The sequence below is a fragment of the Camelus dromedarius genome, chromosome 4 (genome assembly GCF_036321535.1).
Source record: "Camelus dromedarius isolate mCamDro1 chromosome 4, mCamDro1.pat, whole genome shotgun sequence".
Taxonomy (NCBI): Eukaryota; Metazoa; Chordata; class Mammalia; order Artiodactyla; family Camelidae; genus Camelus; species Camelus dromedarius.
In genome coordinates, this window is record NC_087439.1 from 66,176,736 (window position 1) to 66,197,157 (window position 20,422).

The 20,422-nt window shown below is 40.7% G+C and overlaps 1 protein-coding gene across 3 annotated transcripts in view; it reads left to right on the plus strand.

Annotated features, from left to right (window-relative positions):
- PLEKHM3 (pleckstrin homology domain containing M3) overlaps nucleotides 1-20,422 on the plus strand; it is a 158,490-nt gene that overhangs the window by 62,933 nt on the left and 75,135 nt on the right. For all 3 annotated transcript variants that reach the window (XM_010985440.3, XM_010985441.3, XM_031451906.2), the window contains exons 4-5: nucleotides 4,156-4,301; nucleotides 15,096-15,289. In XM_010985440.3, coding sequence (XP_010983742.3) covers nucleotides 4,156-4,301; nucleotides 15,096-15,289 — 340 coding nt within the window. The remainder of the gene's footprint in view (nucleotides 1-4,155; nucleotides 4,302-15,095; nucleotides 15,290-20,422) is intronic.

Consider the following 20,422-nt stretch of genomic DNA (forward strand, 5'->3'; position numbering starts at 1 on the left):
ATCCTCCAAAAAAATGTGTTTTTCTAACCATCATTATTAAGAAAACACATTTCCCCCCTCCTGTTGAAAACCTCACAATGATAAAGTGAAATCCCAGACTGTGTATCTTTATGAGGAATTGTTTCAGACATTTTTTGTCCAAGATTTGCTAGTAGGATATTAAAGAAGGAAACCTTGCAGTTAATTGAAAGAACGTTTCCTTCTTCAAATAAATGATTTGTGTTGGTTTTTAGAAAATGAATCTACTAACAGGCCTCTAATAGTCTTTCCTGACCATCTTCTCTTCTTTAGATGTCAAATACATTGGATTTGGAGATTAAAAGTTTTAATTCTCTCTAAGTGGAATAAGGTGCTTCCCTGTGGGGACAGTGAATGCTCTGGAAAAATGGTAAAATGAACGCAGGTTGTTTCTACATAGTAAGTTTTTGAAAATTGACTAAGAACCTGAACAGTTGATTTTGGAAGCCTAGAAATTAAACTGTATGACAAATTATGAACTTTTCACTGAGTTGTCTGCCCACCCTCTGCACTTGAGTAGAGTCCGAATTCTAGAGGGTGGAGGGACCTCTGCCATCACCTGGGAACCAGGGAGCAATCCTCTGCTTTCACTCACCACAGCCTCTGGTGGTGCGTGGGTGGGTGGGTGGGAAGAAACCCAGGTCCCTGGGCCCTACCCTAGATTTACAGAATCAAAATCTCTGGGGCCAGCTGTGCAAAGAGGGACTACATTTTTCACAAACATCTCCAGAAAATTCTGATGCTCACTGAATTTGGCAAACCACCGGCTTAGGCTAACTCCTTTCTTTTGCGGTGGGGAAAGCAGGCCTAAAGAGTTTGGTGGGCGGGGCTGGCTGTGTAGAGGCAAGAGCAGGCTTCCTGACTCCCGGCTTGTGTTTGTTGTCTACACACCATGTATCCAGAACACTCCTGAGCATGGGGATAGGTTGAAACCTTCTTCTGAGTCATTAAAGCTTGTCAACCTTTAAAACAAAAAAAGGAAAATAGTTTAGTGAGCAAAATCGAGTTTATTTGGGAATAATAGAAGAATTGCAATTTGGGACATGCAAACTGCAGTGAACCATAGGCAAGTATGGAGAACAAAGGAGAGCAGCAGTTGTACTACAGAGGGAAGGGGAAAGTCGGAAGGGGCAGTTTTGAAGGAAAGTTCATTGGAGGAGAGTGAGTGAGTGGGGTTGTGGTGGCTTCTCATTGGCTGGGCTGTTGCTGGGCCAGGAGAAAATCTTCCTTCTTCCTGCTGGGCTATGTAAAGTAAGCTGCTACAAGTGATGAATGTGCCTAAGAGCTCCCCCTTCAGGCCTTCCTGCCTCCATTTTGAATGAGGTTTTCCTTTATTCGTTTTCAGAGGGTGATTTCAGCATAAGGAGCAGGAGAGCATGGTTTTAAATAAGTTAGAAGGCAAAGACAACCCAAGGACTAGAGGTAGGAGTTAGTGTGCTACTGCTTCTGTCTCAACTGAAATAGGCATGAATCCCAGCCATGTCTCTCGGCCTTTCTCTCTTTCATAAGCCTGGAGACCTGTGTAAAGTGGTGAGGATGTTTAGCTTATTTGGTTGAACCTTCAGCATGTTAGGCTTTGGACCTGTGTGTCTGGTTAATATACACATTTGTAGGCTATATGCTTTCTTAAAATGTGCATTTGGTATTTTAATATTGCCTATGTATGTTGTATCTAGGAGGTTATAATAAAGTCATTAAAATTATAGACTAATAAACCTAGTAGGACCTACTAAAGCATTTACAAATACTCAGCAGATGCTTACTGATGTTTATTATATCCAAAATTCAAACAACCCAAAAGCTAAAATATCTTAAATGTATTTTCGCAGTGTTTTATGGTGAGAGTTTCAACTGTAACGATCCTGAATTTCTACAAGATCACGCTCATCTTTCTAAATCATTTGGGAAGACTGAATTCTATTCATTGTCATTTCAGTGTTAATTTGACTGTCTACTAATTTTGGGGAACAGCAGTGTCATAGTGTCTAGAATGTGCCAAGTTCCATTCACCTCTGTTTCACAGTCCATATATGAACATGTTTAATGTCTAATTCTTAAAATGGGATATGAATGAAAGTAAGCTTTTTCAAGAGGCAGGTGACCAGGTCAGAAGGATCAGTTCCAGAATAGCCATGGGAAATTAAAATCTCTTTATATGCATGAGGGTTTTGTGTGCCAAATAATATTCAGTTTATCATCCCTTTAACATAAACATTTATTGATGTGTAAAGCTCTATGTTAAGTGCTGAGGATGAAAAAAAAAAATAGATCTAAAGAGTTTACTGTGGTTCTGGCCACACAAGGACATGAAAAAGCACCACAGTTTAAGGAGACGTGCACTACATGCCGAGTGAGCAGATAGCACCCTGCTGTTCACAGCCTGTTGAAGGGGACAGCACCTCCCAGGTCCAAGCGAAGTAGCAGGTGTGCTTGGTTCTTCCTTAACCTTTCACACACATCCCATTCCTTTGCTCGTCTGAAAAACAGGAGCTTGTTGTCATTCTGTTGCTACTCAACAGTAAAGAAATAGGTTTTCTAGGAAGGAGAGTATTCAGCTCTTGGAGCGTAATACCAATACATTTACTCCTCATCTTTCAACACCTCTCATAATTAAAAACAATAGGCTCTAATTCTCTTTCTGAAGGGTGTACCGTGAAATGGCTTGATTACTGATGCCATTTTTTTTGGCTGGTTATTTAAAAATTTTTGTTGAAGTATAGTCAGTTTACAATGTATCGATTTCTGGTATACAGCACAATACTTCAGTCATATAGGAACTTACATATATTCATTTTCATATTCTTTTTCACCATAAGTTAAGTTACTACAAGACATTGAACATAGTTCCCTGTACTATACAGCATACACTTGTTGTTTGATGCCATTTTTTATGTGATGAGAAATTTCTATGAATTTTATGTACTTCTGTTTATGAAGTTCATGTGATAAGTATCTTCTTAGGTTGGCAATTTGTTAATTAAACATGTTTGAGCTCCTTCTAATGGAAATGGAGTGCAACACTGATCACTATATTATTATCACTATTATTATTGAGTAGTCTATTTTGTACCCGTATCATGAAATAGGCTTCATGTGAGATTTCCTTGGTCAGTATAGTTCTTGGCATCCAACCATGTACTGGGCCACAAGGAAGGATTTCTAAAATGAAAGCGGTAGGTGAGAAATGTCAGAAAAATGATGCTGTTTGTATTACCGTGATTACCTCTTCTAGATGCTTGTCCTTTAGGCTGATTGTGGCAGAATTTCTTTTCTCATCAGTAAAAGGTAGTTCCTTCTATCTAAAAGAGAGTAATGGCTTCTTTTTGGCAGGGCCACGATTATTCCCAGGTCCCCTGACAGTACTCTTCAGGATTTGGTAAAGCAGAAGTCAGAGCAGAGGGTGTCTTGTAAGGAGAAATCATTCATGCCAAGATACGGGGTGGGGGGTGGAGTGAGCATGCTGTGTTTATATGGGGCACAGTGAGGAGAGTTCTCTGACTGGAACACAGAGGTAATATTCCCATGGAGAGCAGTAGGAGTAGGTGGTTGGGAAGGAGATACGGGGCCAATCAAACAAAGGATACATTCCTTTTATTGGTTTTGTAAGCAAAGGAAGGTTACATATCAGGTTTTAGGATCATTTTAGAGTCAGACAAGCTTAGAGTCAAATCCAGACTCCATCTCATACTGTCTGGGTGACCTCAAGACAAAATACATAGCCTGGCTAAACCTTAGTTTATTCTTCTGTAAAATAGGGCTGATGATATCTTCGTCATAGAGATGATGTGCAGGTTAAATAAGATCCTGTATGAGAAGCCCCCAGCCGAGTGCCTGGTGGAAGTAGAGCTTCTGAGGAGGGAAGAGAGGAGATGAAAGGGGCTTGGCTCTGAAGACTGATCTCTGGCAGCCAGGTGCTGAAGAGCTGGAATCAGAGACCAGGAACAGAGCAACAGGGTCAGCAGTCCCCCAGGACACGAAGGGGTGAAGCTGTCAAGCTAGGAAGAAGGGGACATGTCTATACACATGTTCTCTGCAGTTTCGTCCCTGTTGTAGACTTCCCTTTCACTTGAGGATTGTGTAACTTCGTTCTGTGGTATTTGAACAGCCATCACAGACTTTTTCTTTTGCCTTGCCCAGGATGCCAGCGATCCATCGGTCTTTCCAACGGGAAAGCCAAGGTGTGCAACTACAGTGGGTGGTATTACTGCAGCAGCTGCCACGTGGACGACAGCTTTCTCATCCCGGCGCGCATAGTCCACAACTGGGATACTTCAAAATACAAGGTAGGTACAAAAGCTGGGTTCACTTCATAATCATGATTTGGGTGTTTACGTGTTGTCACGTGGATTCTAAAGATTATGCTGTAAGAATTTGAAGCTTGATTAAGAAGTCTCATAAAAGTTACAATTTTATGCTCTTCTCCCACTTTATACACTTGCTGTTGCATCATTTCCCTCCTTTCTGTGGTTTTAACCCAGGACTCACACACTAATGATTCCCACATTTTTTTTTTTCTGGGTCATATGGTAGTGTTTATTATTATTATTATTATTAAAGTATAGTTGATTTACAATGTTGTGTTAGTTTCTGGTGTACAACATGGTGATTCAGTTTTATATATATGTGCATATATATATTCTTTTCCATTATAGGTTATTATAAGCTTTTGAATATAGTTCCCTGTGCTGTACAGTAGGACCTTGTTTATCTTTTCTGTATAAAGTAGTTTGTACCTTCTAATCCCAACCCCCTCTTTCCCCTTTGGTAACCATTAGTTTGCTTTCTGTATCTGTGAGACTGTTTCTGTTTTGTAAATAAGTTCATTTGTGTCATTTTTTTTTTTAGATTACATGTATAAGTGATACCGTATGATATTTGTCTTTCTTTGTCTGATTTACCTCACTTAGTATGATAATCTCTAGGTCCATCCATGTTGCTGCAAGTGGCATTATTTCATTCTTTTTTTGGCTGAGTAATATTCCATTATATATCTATATCTATATCTATATCTATATCTATATCTATATCTATCTATATCTCTCTATATATATATACACACACACCAAAATTTCTTTATCCAGTCATCTGTTGATGGACATTTAGGTTGCTTCCATGTCTTGTCTGTTGTAAATGGTGCTGCTACGAACATTGGGGTGCATGTGTCTTTTCGAATTAGAGTTTTTTTAGATATATACCCAGGAGTGGGATTTCTGGATCATATGGTAACTCTGTTTTTAGTTTTTAAGGATGATGATTCCCACTTTATCTCCAGCTCCAATTTTGCTGCTGAAAATGAGATCTGTGGATTTCATTGCCTAATGGTATTTATCTCAACTTTAGTTTTCAACCTGGTAGTCTTCGAGATATGTGAACTGGTTGGCTCCATACACAGCATTCCCACCCTTGCATAAACCAGGGAATCGAGTTTGGCAAGTCAGGAACTCTAACCCCTCACTGGACTAATACTCTCAGCTTAGGATTCTTGTGTGGTCCTGGGTCCTGCCACACAATAGAGAATCCTGTTATCTGATCTGAAGCTTTCGTGATCCTTCTGCCAGAAAATTGTTGCATCCTCCTTGAATGAATCTTCCACAGAAGGTGCTTCATACAAAAACAGGCTGAATGACTGTTCTTATACTTACTTGCTAATAGATGTCTGAGACTTGCTTTCTGTAACTATCACCCAGGAGCAAGTTAGGCAGGGAAGGAACGTGTAGCTGACACCTACCTGTAATCTCTGAAGTCTAAAATGAACATGACAATTCTGAGTGGCCAGTGGGCTTATTTCCTTTTGTACATCCCTGGGCAGCTCTGTCTCCTGTTCTACCCAATAACCAGCCACATCATTGTCTTCAAGGTGCCTCATCCCCATTCTTCTCAGCATATGACTTTGCCTCCTACTTCAAGGAGAAAATTGAAGCTATGAGATTTGAATATGAATTCTTACAAGTCTGTCTACATTTGGACCTATCCTTACTGCTTTCCCTCCTACATTGGGAGGAAGAAGAGCCCTTTCTCTTGTTGAGAGATCATCTTTCCACATGTGCTCCAGAGGTTTTTTTCACCCATCTCGGGAGTCCTTGCTCTTTGTTCCAGAACTGATGAAAGCTTGTCCACCTTGGGGGACCTCTGATGCTCCCCGCCTTCCCCATTTGTGCATTGCTGGCTCCCCATGCCACCACGACATAGGTCCCTAGAATTGCACTTTTGTAGGGTTAATATGGGGAGCTTATTGCTCAACAGGCGTTTGTCCAAATCCTACCTCCACTTCTAATTAGGTGCTTGATTTGTTTGGGCAAATTACTTGAACTTCTCTGAGCCTCCATTTCCTAATATGTAAAATGAACCCAGACTGCCTGGGTTCAAGTCTTAGCTTTGTCGCTTATTAGCTGTCTAACCCTGGCAAGTTATTTCGTCTCTCAGTGTTTCAGTTTCCTCATCTGTAAAATTAAGACGATAATAACTCAGAAGATTACTGACGGTTAAATGGGTTGGTGCATGAAAACAAAATACCTCACACCAAGTGTGTACCAAATAAGCATGTGTTCTTACTATAATTCGTATATTTACCTAAAAGAGATGTGTGAATTGGGATAATACAAGAAAAGCACTCTTTCAATGACTGTGATAAGCACTTAAAGAATGCGAGTTGTTATTTCATTATCCTCACGTTTATATAACAGCCAGCTGCTTACTTGTCTTCTCTCTAAAGGCGAGCGCCTTGGGCACTGGGGACCTGTCTTAGCACAGTTCCTGGCTCAGAGTAGGTAAGCAGGAAGGTCTACTGAATGAAAGAGTGAGGCCTGTCCTGTGGGCTCAACAGACTTACTTTGTGGGGGGCACCCCAAAGTGGCTTTCTCATCCTCACCAGATGTCCCTCTGAGGACACATGGCTCCACCAGTCCCACCGACAGTGCTGGGAGGCTTCCTGGACCCTCCCCTCTGCTGCACCTGGCCTGCCTACCCAGTTAGCAGAAATCAACCACTGACGTTTAGCTCTGAGGTCGTGCTCCTCAGCATCACTCACGGGAAGGAATTCAGTAGCTTCCTAACTGTGCTTCCTGCTGCCTTCAAGTCTTGCCTCAACAATATTTCAGAAAAGTCCTAATTTGCCCCAACATTATTTCCAAAAAGCACTATTCTCACCTTGTTGCACCCTCTCTTAGTCTCAGTTTCTTCACATTTAGAATAGAGATAATAGTAGCGATAGTACCTACTTCATTAGGTGCTGTTTGCTTAAATGAACAGTTCACAGAAAGCACCTCGTGCAGTGTCTGGAATATAGTAAGTGCTCAGTTAATGCCAGCTTTTACTATGATTGACTGTAAGGTAAAAATAAATCCCTCAGCCTAACATAAAGACCTTTTATGGTCACTAGTCCCTGCCTTTCCAGCCCTTTCATCCACTATATCCCCACCCCCATGAGTCTCTTCAGAAGATCACACTCCTGCCCATTCCCCAGTCCTGCCAGGCTGTTTCACACCTCTTGTCTTCCTCTTGCCCTCATTCAAGTCCTAAACCCAGCTTAAACCTCGTTTCCTCTCCTGATTCTTTCCTTCCGCTCTGCCAGGCAGAGTTATCATTCTCTCCTCTGCATCTTGTACTTAACGCTCTGAATAGAGGCTATAAATATATTTGCCATGTGGTATTAGATAAAAACTTATTTATAGGGAAAGAACACTAGTTGAGTTTGCTTTAAACAGTTTAGATTCATCTACTTAGAGCAGGACTTTGACAGCCGAGAAGTATGTAGAGAGCGAGTAAGTGAGGCAGTCACGGCCCCAGGATCATTGCAGATGTAGGCGGATGGCACCTGCCCACAGAATACGTGCCTGTCAGTGGAGCTAAAGCAGAAAAGGTGGCACTGGATGAGGAAAATGAAAAACTCAGGCATGGTCTGTGGAGACCTGAGATGGAGGAGATCCAGGTCTTTTTGCAGCGATCGCTAGAGGCCATCCAAACCAATTTAGTCATCAGTGATGCTTGAAGTCTTTTTCTAAAGCAGACCTTTTGCAGTGGTGGTCATTCAAGTAACAAGGTTTGATTTTGAGAAGATAGGTAAGTAATGAGGATATTAGGTCCCTCACTTCATCCATGTTGCACGTGAGGAAACTCCCCCTTGTCAGACCGTTCCTTCCTAGGATCTCAGCGGACCAGAGACGATTTTAGAGCAAGAACAGAGCTGGTCGATTTTATCTGGATCATCTCTCACTGGCATTAAGTAACTATATTCCATTTAGTCCAGTGTCTGTCTGTCTTTGCTCAGATGCCAGGATTTAACTTAATGTTCCTAATTGTGAGGATCAATTCAGACCTATCAGTTTCCAAGACCAGACATTGTTCTGTTAGATCTGCCTGCTCCCTTAATTGCAAGTACGTGACTGGCTTGACTATCCACTTAAAAGAGTGAAAAAATGGTTTTGCAGAGCAGAATGAAATCTGTCACGTTAAGCATTTCCTTGTCTGCTCTCCAGAGTAATAATAACCCTAATTATTTTTAAAGCAGGATTTCATCTATTTTCCAGTGTACATCCTGCAGATTGAATTGAGCTCTGGGATTACCTAGCAGCTAAATCCTATCTATCCTCAAATTCTGTAGCCATTTTCTAATGAAATTCTCTTTGAAGATAACTTGCCCTCTACCCTCCCACCCCACCAATTCAAAAATACCAAGCGTGACAAAGAGATGGTAAGGAACTCAAACTTAAACTCGGCTCGTCCTAAATAGTACTCCTCCATTGTGCTTTTTACAAATATTTTTGTATCCTAGCCTGAATATTCACATTCCATTTAACTAGGGGTTTTCCACGTTACATAAGCTATTTCCTATCTCTTCATCTTGAGAGGCATTCAGGGCAGGCTCTATTGCCCTTGCAGAGCTGGAGAGCAGCTTGCTGATGGGAAAAACCACTTATTCAGAGTCATTTGGAGATTTTGAGAACAAATTGTAATTAAACTTAAGATCTCCTGATTCCTCCTCCACTAGCCCACAGTGCCTGTTTTAATAGGACCAAGAAGTGTTATGGCTGGGATGGATCCTATTAAAACTTTTGCCATGATTTTTCATAATAGAGATGGGAAAAAATACTGGAAGGGAACGTTACCAAAAGCAGGAAGTGGTTATTTTACCGTGGTAAGATTATGGGTGATTATTTTTCTTCTCTCCTAATCTTTATTTTCCAATTTTCAGTAATGTGATTCTGTTATTTTTGTTGTTTCATAAATTCTGTCCTGTGGCACCATATATTCTATTTAAGAAAATATATATTAGAAATTAACCTTTTTTAATGCCTCCTAGTTATGATTATAAATACGATTGTTCTGTCCTGTGGTCAATAACCTCAGTGTGGTTAAATGTAGTATGGGAGGCTATTTTTTCTGTAAAGAAATTGCCTTGTACTACGGTACTTTTATTCTTTTTTTGAACATAAGATATTTTCACAAATTTCAAGATTCAAAAGTACAAAGGACATAGGTACCTAGAAAATCTCCTTCTGCCTCTTTCTCCCACCCACCTTGTTCTCCCCACAGGCAGCCAGATTACTCCTCCCAGGCATATTGTACGTACATGGCGGATTTTTTTACACAAAAATGGCAGTGGGCATGTATAGCATACGTGCTGCTCTTAGAAAACATTCCATTTAGATCGTAAAACTCTTCCTTGGACTTTTTTTTTTTTTTAACAGCCATTCCATATTGCGTCATGAATTTAACACACACACACACACACACACACCAGTTTATCCAACTTGTCCTTGTTTTGATGAACATTAAGGCTTTTCCAACCTATTATAGAGAGTGATTCAATGAATAACTTTAGACATTATTTTTTTAAGTTGAAGTACCATCAGTTACAATGTGTCAGTTTCTGGTGTACAGCACAATGTCCCAGCCATGCATATACATATATATTCATTTTCATATTTCTTTCATTAAAGGTTATTACAGGATATTGAACATAGTTCCCTGTGCTATACAGCAGAAACTTTTTTAAAATCCAGTTTTATATATCGTGGCTAAGATTTATAAATCTCAAACTCCCAAACTTATCCCTTCCCACCCCTTTTCCCCGGTAACCATAAGACTGTTTACTATGTCTGCATGTAAGCCTTTTCATCCATGAGTGAGGCTGTCAGCAGGTAACTTCCTAGATGTAGGTGTGTGCACTTGTGAGTTGGATGAATGTGGCCAAATGACCCTCCATCAGGGCTGAGTGCTCGCTTTTACCTTATATCTTCTTTCCAGTGCCTTTCTTCCCTTGGTACCAGGGTGTCAGTTGTCACCTCAGTTGTCCCTGTATTGCCTCTAGCTGTCCTTCCCCTCTTTATTAACTCTAAATATGTTGTGAACTTAGAAACAAATACCAGACTCTTAGAAGTGTGTGGTTCAAAGTTATGACCAGAGTATTGTAAAGTACCCGTTCATCTGTTCAGTGAGAATTTATTGAACACTTACTGTGCTTGCCCTTCTCGGCCTTGAGACATATCTTCTGTCTCATGAATTTCTCGAGATCTCGAGAAAGACAGTAAACATATACAAATAAACGACTGCTAGATAAATGAAGTGTTATTGGACTTTAGTTTTTGTTTTAGAGTTAGAGTCAAATGGGAACCCACACACCAATGCACCACCACCTTAAACTATGCAGTTCATCTCCATTTGTAGCCCACTTGCCTTCTGTTTCACTAGGGAAGAGGGAAGGACGACAGGGACAGGAATCACCTCTTTTACAGAGTGATGAACACATTTTTTGGTAGAGTTATTAAAAAATAAAAAGAACTGTGGATGTAAACAATGCAAAAAAGCACAGAGCAGCGTATCCCAACTTCTGAGTTTTGCCTCGAGTTCTGCCACGAGGTGACCCCAGATAAAGTCATTTACATTCTCTGGAGTCAGTTTTCTCTTCTGTTAAATGTGAGTAATAGTGGAGAAAGATGCCCTTTCCTCTGGTGGGTGAGCAGGGCCTAGGCTGAATTTCATATCCCACCCCACCCCACCGCCCCAGGCAGCCTGCACAACGTTAAACAGCTGCCATGTCTGCAGTCAGATAGGTGGGGAAGCAGCCGGGGGAAGCAGGTTTTCCTCAGTACTCCATGTCCCGGAGCTTTAATATGCTAACGTGCTGCACTTTGAATCACCAAGAGAGGAATGTGCCATGTGGCATATTTCTTGCTGGACCTCAGAACATCTTTTTTGTATGACTGGTATTCCTTGGAACACAAGTTGATAAAAACTGAACTAGATTATCTGTACCAGTTCTTGTTATTCTAAGATTATGTTCTCATCTGTTTTATTCTAATACATTTTCCTCCTTTAACAAAAACTAAGGTCCTCGGCGCCACCACCACCATGTCATCGTCCTCTCCAAATTGCTGTCTATGGTCACCACATTCCCTTTGCCCCATTGCTTTCTTACCTAGGGCTATTTTTGTGGGGAAACATACTAGGACACTGTTCCAGAACCTCTCAGAATTACATAAACCTGAACGTTTGAGAATTTTATTTTTAAGTGGTGGCTGTCAGCAGCATAACAAAAGATGTATCATGTTCAAATCTATACCAGTGATGCTTAATGTTCAAATCAAATGACAAGTGTTTATTCATAGATACATATGTGTATGTAGCAGATTGGTCACTGTTTGTAGATAATCGTAACCTGATTGTGCTGTTTTCTCCAACTCAGTGGGAAGGAGACCTGTTTCTACCTGGACCTCCTCCTCCTCAGCTCTCTTGACTTGTGTAAACTGCAGGGCTGTGAAGAGAGAACAAGTTCACAAACTGCAATAAAACCACAGTCATAGAATTGACTTCTTACAACTTAAACTCTTCTAAGTTAAAAGAGCTACAGAAAGAAACTGGTTTATATTAATAATACTAATAACTTTAATAAATAGTAAATATTATTTAGTAAAATACTAACAGGCCAATAGGTTTGAAAAATGAACGATCAACCCTATAAAAATTGTTTCTAATGTGAATGGAGTGGGATCATGGGGAAGAATGCCAACCTAAATCATTCATTTTTCTAAAGAAGAGTATTGTGTTTGTCCATCTGCACCTAGGAGCGGAGTTTTCACATCAGAAACAGCACGCCGCCTTTAGATGTTTTTCGTAATTTGGTAGGCAAGAAGTAGCTCCTAGCTCTGAGGTGGAATATATTTGGCGTTCACATGTAACTCATGAAATATTTCCACTAATAAGAAAGACACTTTCTCTCACATAAGCTCCATCACTTAAGAATACCATTGGCTTCCTTCCCTAAGTACCTATATGTTTTTAAAAAAGCTTTTTAGTTACAGTTGAGTTTGACTTGAATGTGCATACCTATAGGGAGGACCTTTTAGAACTTAGAGCAGTGTTTACACCGCTTTTCCCCTATTTTGCAAAAGTAGGATTTCATGCCAAATTTTGAGTTCTCTCAAAAATTCCCTTACCGGTGTAAGTGGTTGATCCTCAAAGACTGAGCACGTGCTCATCCTTGCTGCCCAAAATGGCTCAGCATGGCAGGGATTTATTTGTTCACATACTCGGGCAGCCGAGGTCACAATATGCTATGTATTCTTAACGCTAGTTAATAACTTTGCGAAGTGGTGCCTCAGGCCTTATTGAGACCAGCTCTGTTTTTGTTTTTAGTAATTTCAGTTTGTGAATGCTGATGTCAGTAGCTGCTGTCCCATTTGTCTCACTGCTTTTACTGTCTCTGTGAAAGACTTTTTTTTTTTCCATTCGGGCTTAAGTACCACCTGAAGAGAGAAGCCTTTTAAGACCTGGGAGGCTGGCCAGTGCCCTTTGTCCTTCTGTTCACCTACTAAAAGGTAGCATTGTTAACCTAATTCAGCGGGGCCCTGGCTCAGTATAAACACTGCTCAATAGACTAATTGAATTGTACAATACATCATTCTTCAGCAACAGTTTCAAGTGGATTTTACTTCATTTTCCAGAACACTGTCCATTTTTTTCCTCATTTGAGGTATTTAAATATAGCAAATATTTAACCATGATAAACAAAACATTTGAGTCCAATTCCATGTTTCCCTGCTGAACTGTGCTGCATGAGGACAGGGCCCTGCCTGTGGTAGACTGCTGAGTGCCAGCTATAGTGTCTGCCGTGTCCGTACCTGCGTCTCTAGACCTCAGAAGGATGCGTTATTTAGCCCCGTCCACTGTTACTTCCATCTGGTTAAGCAGTCAAAGGTTGTGGCTAATTCTCGGTGCCTCTTTGTGAGCTGGATGGGCAGAGACTGTGAACTTCACTATCGCTAACTCTTCAACTCTGCGGGATCCCCAAGGATCACACAACAGAACAGGCACCTCAAAATTGCTTATAAGGAGAAAAAATGACTTTTATTAGAAAAAAAACTGATGCTTTTTTTTTTGCATCTCTATAAGAACATAAACTTTTGTATGAGCTTTCCACGAAAAGAAGAGAATATTGACTTTCATGAACATGTGTTTTTAATCAACATACAATGGCCGTACATCTAGTGTATCACATGTACACACTGACAGGTTTTCGTGGCGGTGTCTCCTTGTCGTACTCTCCTCTGTCCCATCCTTGCCCACTAAGTGAATTTCCAGTTCTCTTTCTAGACCTTGAGCCAGTGTCACCTGCTTTGCTGGCCCTGCCCTGGCCCCTAGCTCCCTTCTCCCAGCACGTTTGATGTCTCCCTCCTTTAAGGGACCAGTAGTCTCATCCATATTTCTTTTGCGGTAGATGGCAGGCTGTGTGTTACATGTTTTTTTTTGTTTGTTTTAAATATTTGTCTCTTATACTCAATGTTGAGTCCCATGAAGTAGGGACTGTATTCTATTTTTCTTCATTAATACTTTTCTAGCCTAGAGCATGAAACAGTAGATTTTCAGTTTTCTTTTTAATGAGAGGAGTTGTTTGTTTTATGTTGAATTCCCGCCTTACTCCCAGTACTGGAGAGGTTTTGGTGGAGACCTTGTGGAGAGGTTTTACCTTCCATAAACAGAAACAGAGCCAACTCTGTGTGTCACTGAGCCAGTCCACATCCTCAGTATCAGTGAATTGGTCTGCAAAGATCTTCCAAACTACCCATAGGTTATGCATTATTTAAGTTACACCCTCCATATCTCAGGTGCATTGTGTTTCTACTATTTATTTCTACTGATGACAATGACATGTTAAAGTCAACTCTCATACTCTTGACGTTTACGACCAGAAGTGAATATAGAGTTGGATGGATATACTGGTCAGCATCAGCCCAAGCTCAGAGCTGTTCTAATAAGAGCAACTCTTCTCCTCACTAAAGTGTGCATTTGAGCCTGTTTTCTATGCAAATTGTTCCACATGTAATATCTTTTTTCCTCTTTTTTTGGAGATACCCTTTTATTCCTTTTGAATTTTGTAATATGTGTATGGTTTACCTATTTTTTTTGAAATGGCTGCTTATAAAAAGTATTATAAAATATACATACATATATATGCACTGTATATAGCTTTTAATCAGCATTGCTATAAGAGTCTTAATAAATTCCTTTCTTTTTCTTTTTATTTTGAAATAATTATGCATTCATAGGAAGTTGCATAGATAATACAATACAGAGTGGTTCTGTGTATCTTTTAACCACTGGTTATATCTTTTAAAACATGTTTTTATTGAAGTACAGTTGATTTACAATGTTGTATTAGTTTCAGGTGTACAGCAAAGTGATTCAGTTATACATATACATATTTTTTCAGATTCTTTTTATGTCACTGGTTATATCTTAAATAACTATAGTACAATATTTAAAAAAACAGGAAATTCACATTGGTATACTGTTCTGTGTCATTTTATCACATATGTAGATTTGTGTATTCATGTAACAACATAAGAATGAATGAATTCCTTTCAATTCCGTTTCTTTTCAGGTTCCTTTTACTAATTGAGTTTCTGGAGGAGAAAAAGAACAGCTACATTTTTTTTTAGTTTAGTTAAATTGTGGGCTTTTTCATTTGGCTGTGTTTTGAAAATAGTATTACTTTGATCGTTAAGCCATGGTTCCTAGTTGGAGGAGGTGTGGAAGGCTGGGTGGTTTGCCGGCACTGATGGAGGAACTTTCTTTTGTAGGTGTCCAAGCAGGCCAAGGAGTTTCTGGAGTATGTGTACGAGGAGCCCCTGATCGACATCCAGCAGGAAAACCCCATGCTGTACGGACACGCCGAGCCGCTGGCCACTGTGGTGCGGCTGCGGCAGCGGCTGAAATCGCTGCGAGCCTATTTGTTCAGCTGCCGGGCAGCCGTGGCCGAGGATCTGCGCCGCAGGTAAGAGTCATAAATGTCAGACTGCTCCGGTTTGTTTTTCTTTCCCGCCCCGGGAGGGTGGTTAGATGATCTCTAATGGCCTTTACAGCGCGGACCGTCTCGAATTCTGCGGCTCTCCCTCTGGGCTCAGCTCTGACTTTTCTCTGAGGTCCTCTCTCTGTCTGAGCCAAACACAATGAAAATAATATCTCAGCGTAACTGGAGCTCTAAACCCGTGGATCAAGTTCCCACGACGGTAAAGACTTCTCTTTCCGATAACTTAACTTGAGATAATAATCATGGGAGTGGCTTCATTGATCACTTGTGTTTTACATTTTCCCCAGTTTCAGCTCCTATTATCATCAGTAAAAATAAGCATGTTTGAGATAGTTCATAACTGAAAAACATTTTTTTCAATGGAAAATAAGTAGGTGGTTATTCAAATCTTATTTTCCAGACAGAAACACACTTGATAAATGACACAGTCTAGAGCTCGTATTAAGATGCATCAAAAACAAACAACAAGCAAAATAGGAAAAGGCCCAAGATTCTGCCTTTTCATGTTACCATTGGCACAGGCTGCTCTTCCATAGCTTGGTGATTTCAGAGTTTATGGAACACACAAGTCCATACCAGGCTCAGATCCTCAACATAAAACTGAAGTTAAAATGTGCCTGCTCTCATCAAATTCCTTCTTTATGGTTAGGTTTTACTGGCATTTAAATTCTCACCCTTGACATATACCAACTAGCTTATACTTGAAATAATTGTTGATGGTGTTCATGAAATAATTGTTGATGTGTTCATAAGTCCCTAAACATACCTTTTAATTTTTTTTTGTTTTAATAGAAATTTAAAAACTTACATTAGTCATAGTTTTTGGAGGCAAGCCTATGTGAATAAGAACTTTTGGAAAGTGGTATCATTTGCTGTTTGAAATCTAATTAAGAGCCAAAGAAACTGACAAAACCCCAGGCATCTGAAGGAAACATTTTAAAAAGAATTAAATGTAGATAGTAAAGGATACATAATATCTAGACAAACTCTCATAAAATAATAATGAAAAGGCAGTTGCCATAAAGCGAAATACTTCTCAGTGGTAGTCATTTTATTACTTAGTGGTTTTTCAGAAAGCACTAGATGGTGGTCAGGATTTATTCTTATAAAGTCTAGGCAAATCTTAATTTTAAAATATCAGGGCTTTCCATGAAAGGCAATAAAATCGTATATCTCAAACTAATTCACCAACTAAACTAGATATAAGATTTTTAACATTCAAAGTACGTTTGTTCTATTATTTTCAGTACCTTTTGGCTTTGCTTAGAGCTGCTTTTTCTTATGCTCGTATTTTTCAGTGATACTAAAATCTACACATGGGAATCATGTTAGATACCTTTCTAATATAATGTTTTGCTTTGGTTAAATATGCTGAATCAGGGCACACATTTAGGAATTACATAGGAGATCCTCTCTTCATATGGATGACTAAGAATACCTGTGCTGTTCCAGCAGTTTGGTGGTTTGCCACCATGTACTGCGCCTTATGGCCAGACCACCAGGACAGGAATGGAAATTCTGGAAAGAAGGCATTCCTAGGGCTGTGAGAATGGAAATCGTAGTCTTTTTTTCCTTTTCTTTCCTGAACTTAGTCCTAACCGTTATGTAGAGTAGTGCCTGTCACAAGGTGGGTGTTCAGTAAGTACTGAATGGGTGGGTGGAAGGCGGGATGGGTGATGGGTGGATGTCTGTTACAGGTCACTTTAGAGCACTGAGCGATAGCTGGTAGCCCAGTTTTGAGGAAGGAGTAATCTTCAAATTCTTCTTTTTCTTTCTTCCCTGTGTCACTTAGCACAGTGTTTGACCCACCTGAAACCTTCGAAAATTGTTGAATGAATGAACAAATGAACTAAAGAAAAACTCAAATCAGCCAAAAAATTTAGTTTGTTTTGTTTCTGGGATAAGTCTCCAGTCTTTCTTTTTCACTTCCAGTGCACCACCCTGGTTCAGCCTCAGGATTATCCTTCTAACTGTTCTTCTCACCTGGGTTTCTTTCCTCTCCAGTTCAACATTCACATCAAACCAGTTATTAAAGCACAAGTGTGGAATTGGAAGATCTGTGCCAATCTAATCCAGTGTATTATTCCCCTCTCTCAAATATCATGCGCTTCAAACACAAACAATTATTTATCTCTTCCCTCAATGCATTCTGTTGTGGGAGTGAAATGGGTTTCACAACCGAAGGGCTTAACAGTAATGCTTGTCTATCGTAAGCACTCAGTACATACTATTATTATTAATACTGCTTTCTTATCCTAGACTGTTCTTATCTTTACAAAGCTTTAAAAGGTTCCACTTAAAAGCCACCCTGATGCTCTGTGTACTGGAATCAGTCCCCTGCTCCTGCTCCTCACTGTCAGGAGAAGAGTGAGCAAGAGGAAGTGGGTTGGAGAGCCAGCCGTGCACAGGGCCTGCGGTTGCTGGGTATGCAGTGCACACTGACTATGCATTTGTTGTATGAAAACAGGTGGAGCAGGGGGCTCCCTAAGAGCAAAGAATGAGAGGATGCTTCCTACAGGGCCCTAGAGGAAGCACATTGATTTTTTTTGTTTTGGATGTCATTTTAGTTTCTCTATATTTATATGCTGTTAAAATAATGTTCGGGGTTACCACACTCTCCAACTTGCCACAGAGAAAAGTACACTGGTAGCAAGCAGTACTCATAGATTTTTAGGCTAGAAATCTTTTTGATTTATTTAGAAAGATGACTATTTAGTGAAATATGTTTAAGAGATTTTCTCAGACGTCCATACTTCTTGCAGCTGGGTCGTATTTTATATTAATTCTGCCGCCTTCGGTGTCTATAAAAATAACCATAGCTGCAAAGGGGACCCATTGCCCACCTCATATGCTAAAATTCCTGTCACCAGAAGCCATATCTTACCTGTCTTTCACTTTTCTATGGAATCTGACTCTTTGCAAACAAAATCAGCCAACAGTACCTTTAGCAATGATAAGCTTACTCAAAAGCAACACGGAAGGTTCCCTTTGTTGTACCTGGGGGCACAGCATCAAGAGGGGAGTTTAAACAGCGAGGAGTTCCTGCTGGGTACCACTAGCATTCTTCTCCTCGATAGAAATTAATAGAGGGAGGAACTGATGGGCAATGGGGGGCGAAAAAGAGCAGGAGAATCCGGTTCTTATCCTGTCCTAAAAGGCCTGCTCACCCTGCCTGATTTGTACCTTCATATAAGAGTTGCCATTAATCTCCAGCAAGTAGGCCCACCATGCTGAAGACCTGTCAGCGCCATATAAACAGAATAAAGCAAACTGTTAATGTTGCTGTCGTGAGAAAACTGGAAACAGACTGATTAATCGTATTGGCATTCAACCGCCAGGGAGCCAACTTTGGCCGTCACCTTATTAGGGAAGTCACAGTTGGCTTTTAGGCCGGTCATTATGATGACCGTACAGTTTTTAGCCTTACTGTTTTTGTTATTGTGGTTAAATGAATGCCTTGTTCTTGAACCCACACTGCACGTCTTGACTGGTGGGGGTGATTCGTTTAGAAAAAGTCAGTGTCTTCCATGAAGTCGGAAATGTTTACAGTGCTGACAGTTCACCCTTTCTGAGGACTCCCAGATGGCGACCCTGCTGGATTGGTTCGAGGCCTAGTTAACTTTTCATGAGAAGGATTATTTACAGTATCCACATGTGAAGGTGCGTGAAGTACTCTGTGGAAGATCTTCGAGCTGTCAGGACACATCCGGATCAGCAACCATTAGGGAAGTCGTCGGGGGGACCTCCTAGGAGCTGGGAAGGGTCTCAGCCCTACGTGTCCCGCTGAACACAGGAGCGGTGGGATGCATGTGTAAATCAGGGTCAGATCTGGCCCCCAGACGTGTTTTGTTTGGCCTTTCAGGGATGGCCCGCATTAGGCTTTCAAGTTGCGAAACAGTGGCTAACCTTTAAATAACTAGGGAGGTTTCATGCTTGCACAAAATGAAGCTCTCTGGTTTCTCTTAAGAAATGAGAAGCTCTGAGGACACAGGGCTTGCCTCATTCCTGGATGCAGCAGCCAGCCTTAGATACCGGACCCTCCACTTTGCCATTGTCTCCCCCCATCCTGTTGTCTCCTCATACCCACTGGCATCTGATGTGGAATCCATCGCTGCTCTGCTTTTCTTAGCCCAGCCCACCACTTATTTATGATGGTACCTGGGCCCGTGTGATTTTATCAATTAAAAAGTACTTTCCCATATACATATTACTTGTTCTTTACAACAGCCCTTTTAGATAGGTAAGACAGGTGATGCTTAGACAGAACTGTGACTCTGAGATGCTGTGTCAGCTGTCTGAGTTGACAAAGTTGGTGAGCAGCAGAGTCCACACTTGGAACCAGGTTTGTGATGCTCAAATTCCTGCCTCTTTCCCTGCTGCATTTGCTGGAGGTGGCGGTAATGTCTAGAGGTTTCTAGACTCTTAAAAGGAAGGAATCGCTTTTATTTCTCCTGAAGCCTTGATTGAAGTCATCTAGGAGGCTGTGAAGGAAGGTAGGGAGGTGGCAGACAGTGGTGTCCCTGGAGTGGGAAGGAGGGATCGCTGCACAGGCACTCCTGTGCTCACCGCCAGCGCCCGCCTTGCAGAGCACGGCGTGACAGTCACCTTAGTGCTGAGTGCATTTTCCTCTAGATCTGTGTTTACCAGACCTTTCCATTTCATAGACCTGCACATGTAGAGGTAGCTATAGGGTTGTCTTATACATGTCTTCAGCTAAAACAAACAAACATTACCACCTGTTTCTCAACCATCATTTTGTAAAAGAACATAGTAATGCTTTAAAAAAAAAAACAGGCAAATAGTGTCAGAAATCAAACAGCTTTTTAAAGTCAAAGAGATTTAAAATTCATTCTACTATTCTTTTTTTCTCCTTTTGTCTTGGATTGCTAAAAACATCAACAGACCGGCACCAGCTGTTTGGACTAGCTTTTCAGAAATCCTCATTTGAGTCGTATTTTCTCTTCTGAGGGCTGACGTGAAATCATCCAGCCCAAAGAAAGACATTGTAGGTTAAATTAGTGGATGCCTGAGTGTTTCTCATTCTCTATCATTAAAACATAATTTGGGGACTTGGGTGCCTGGTGCATCCAAAGTTTC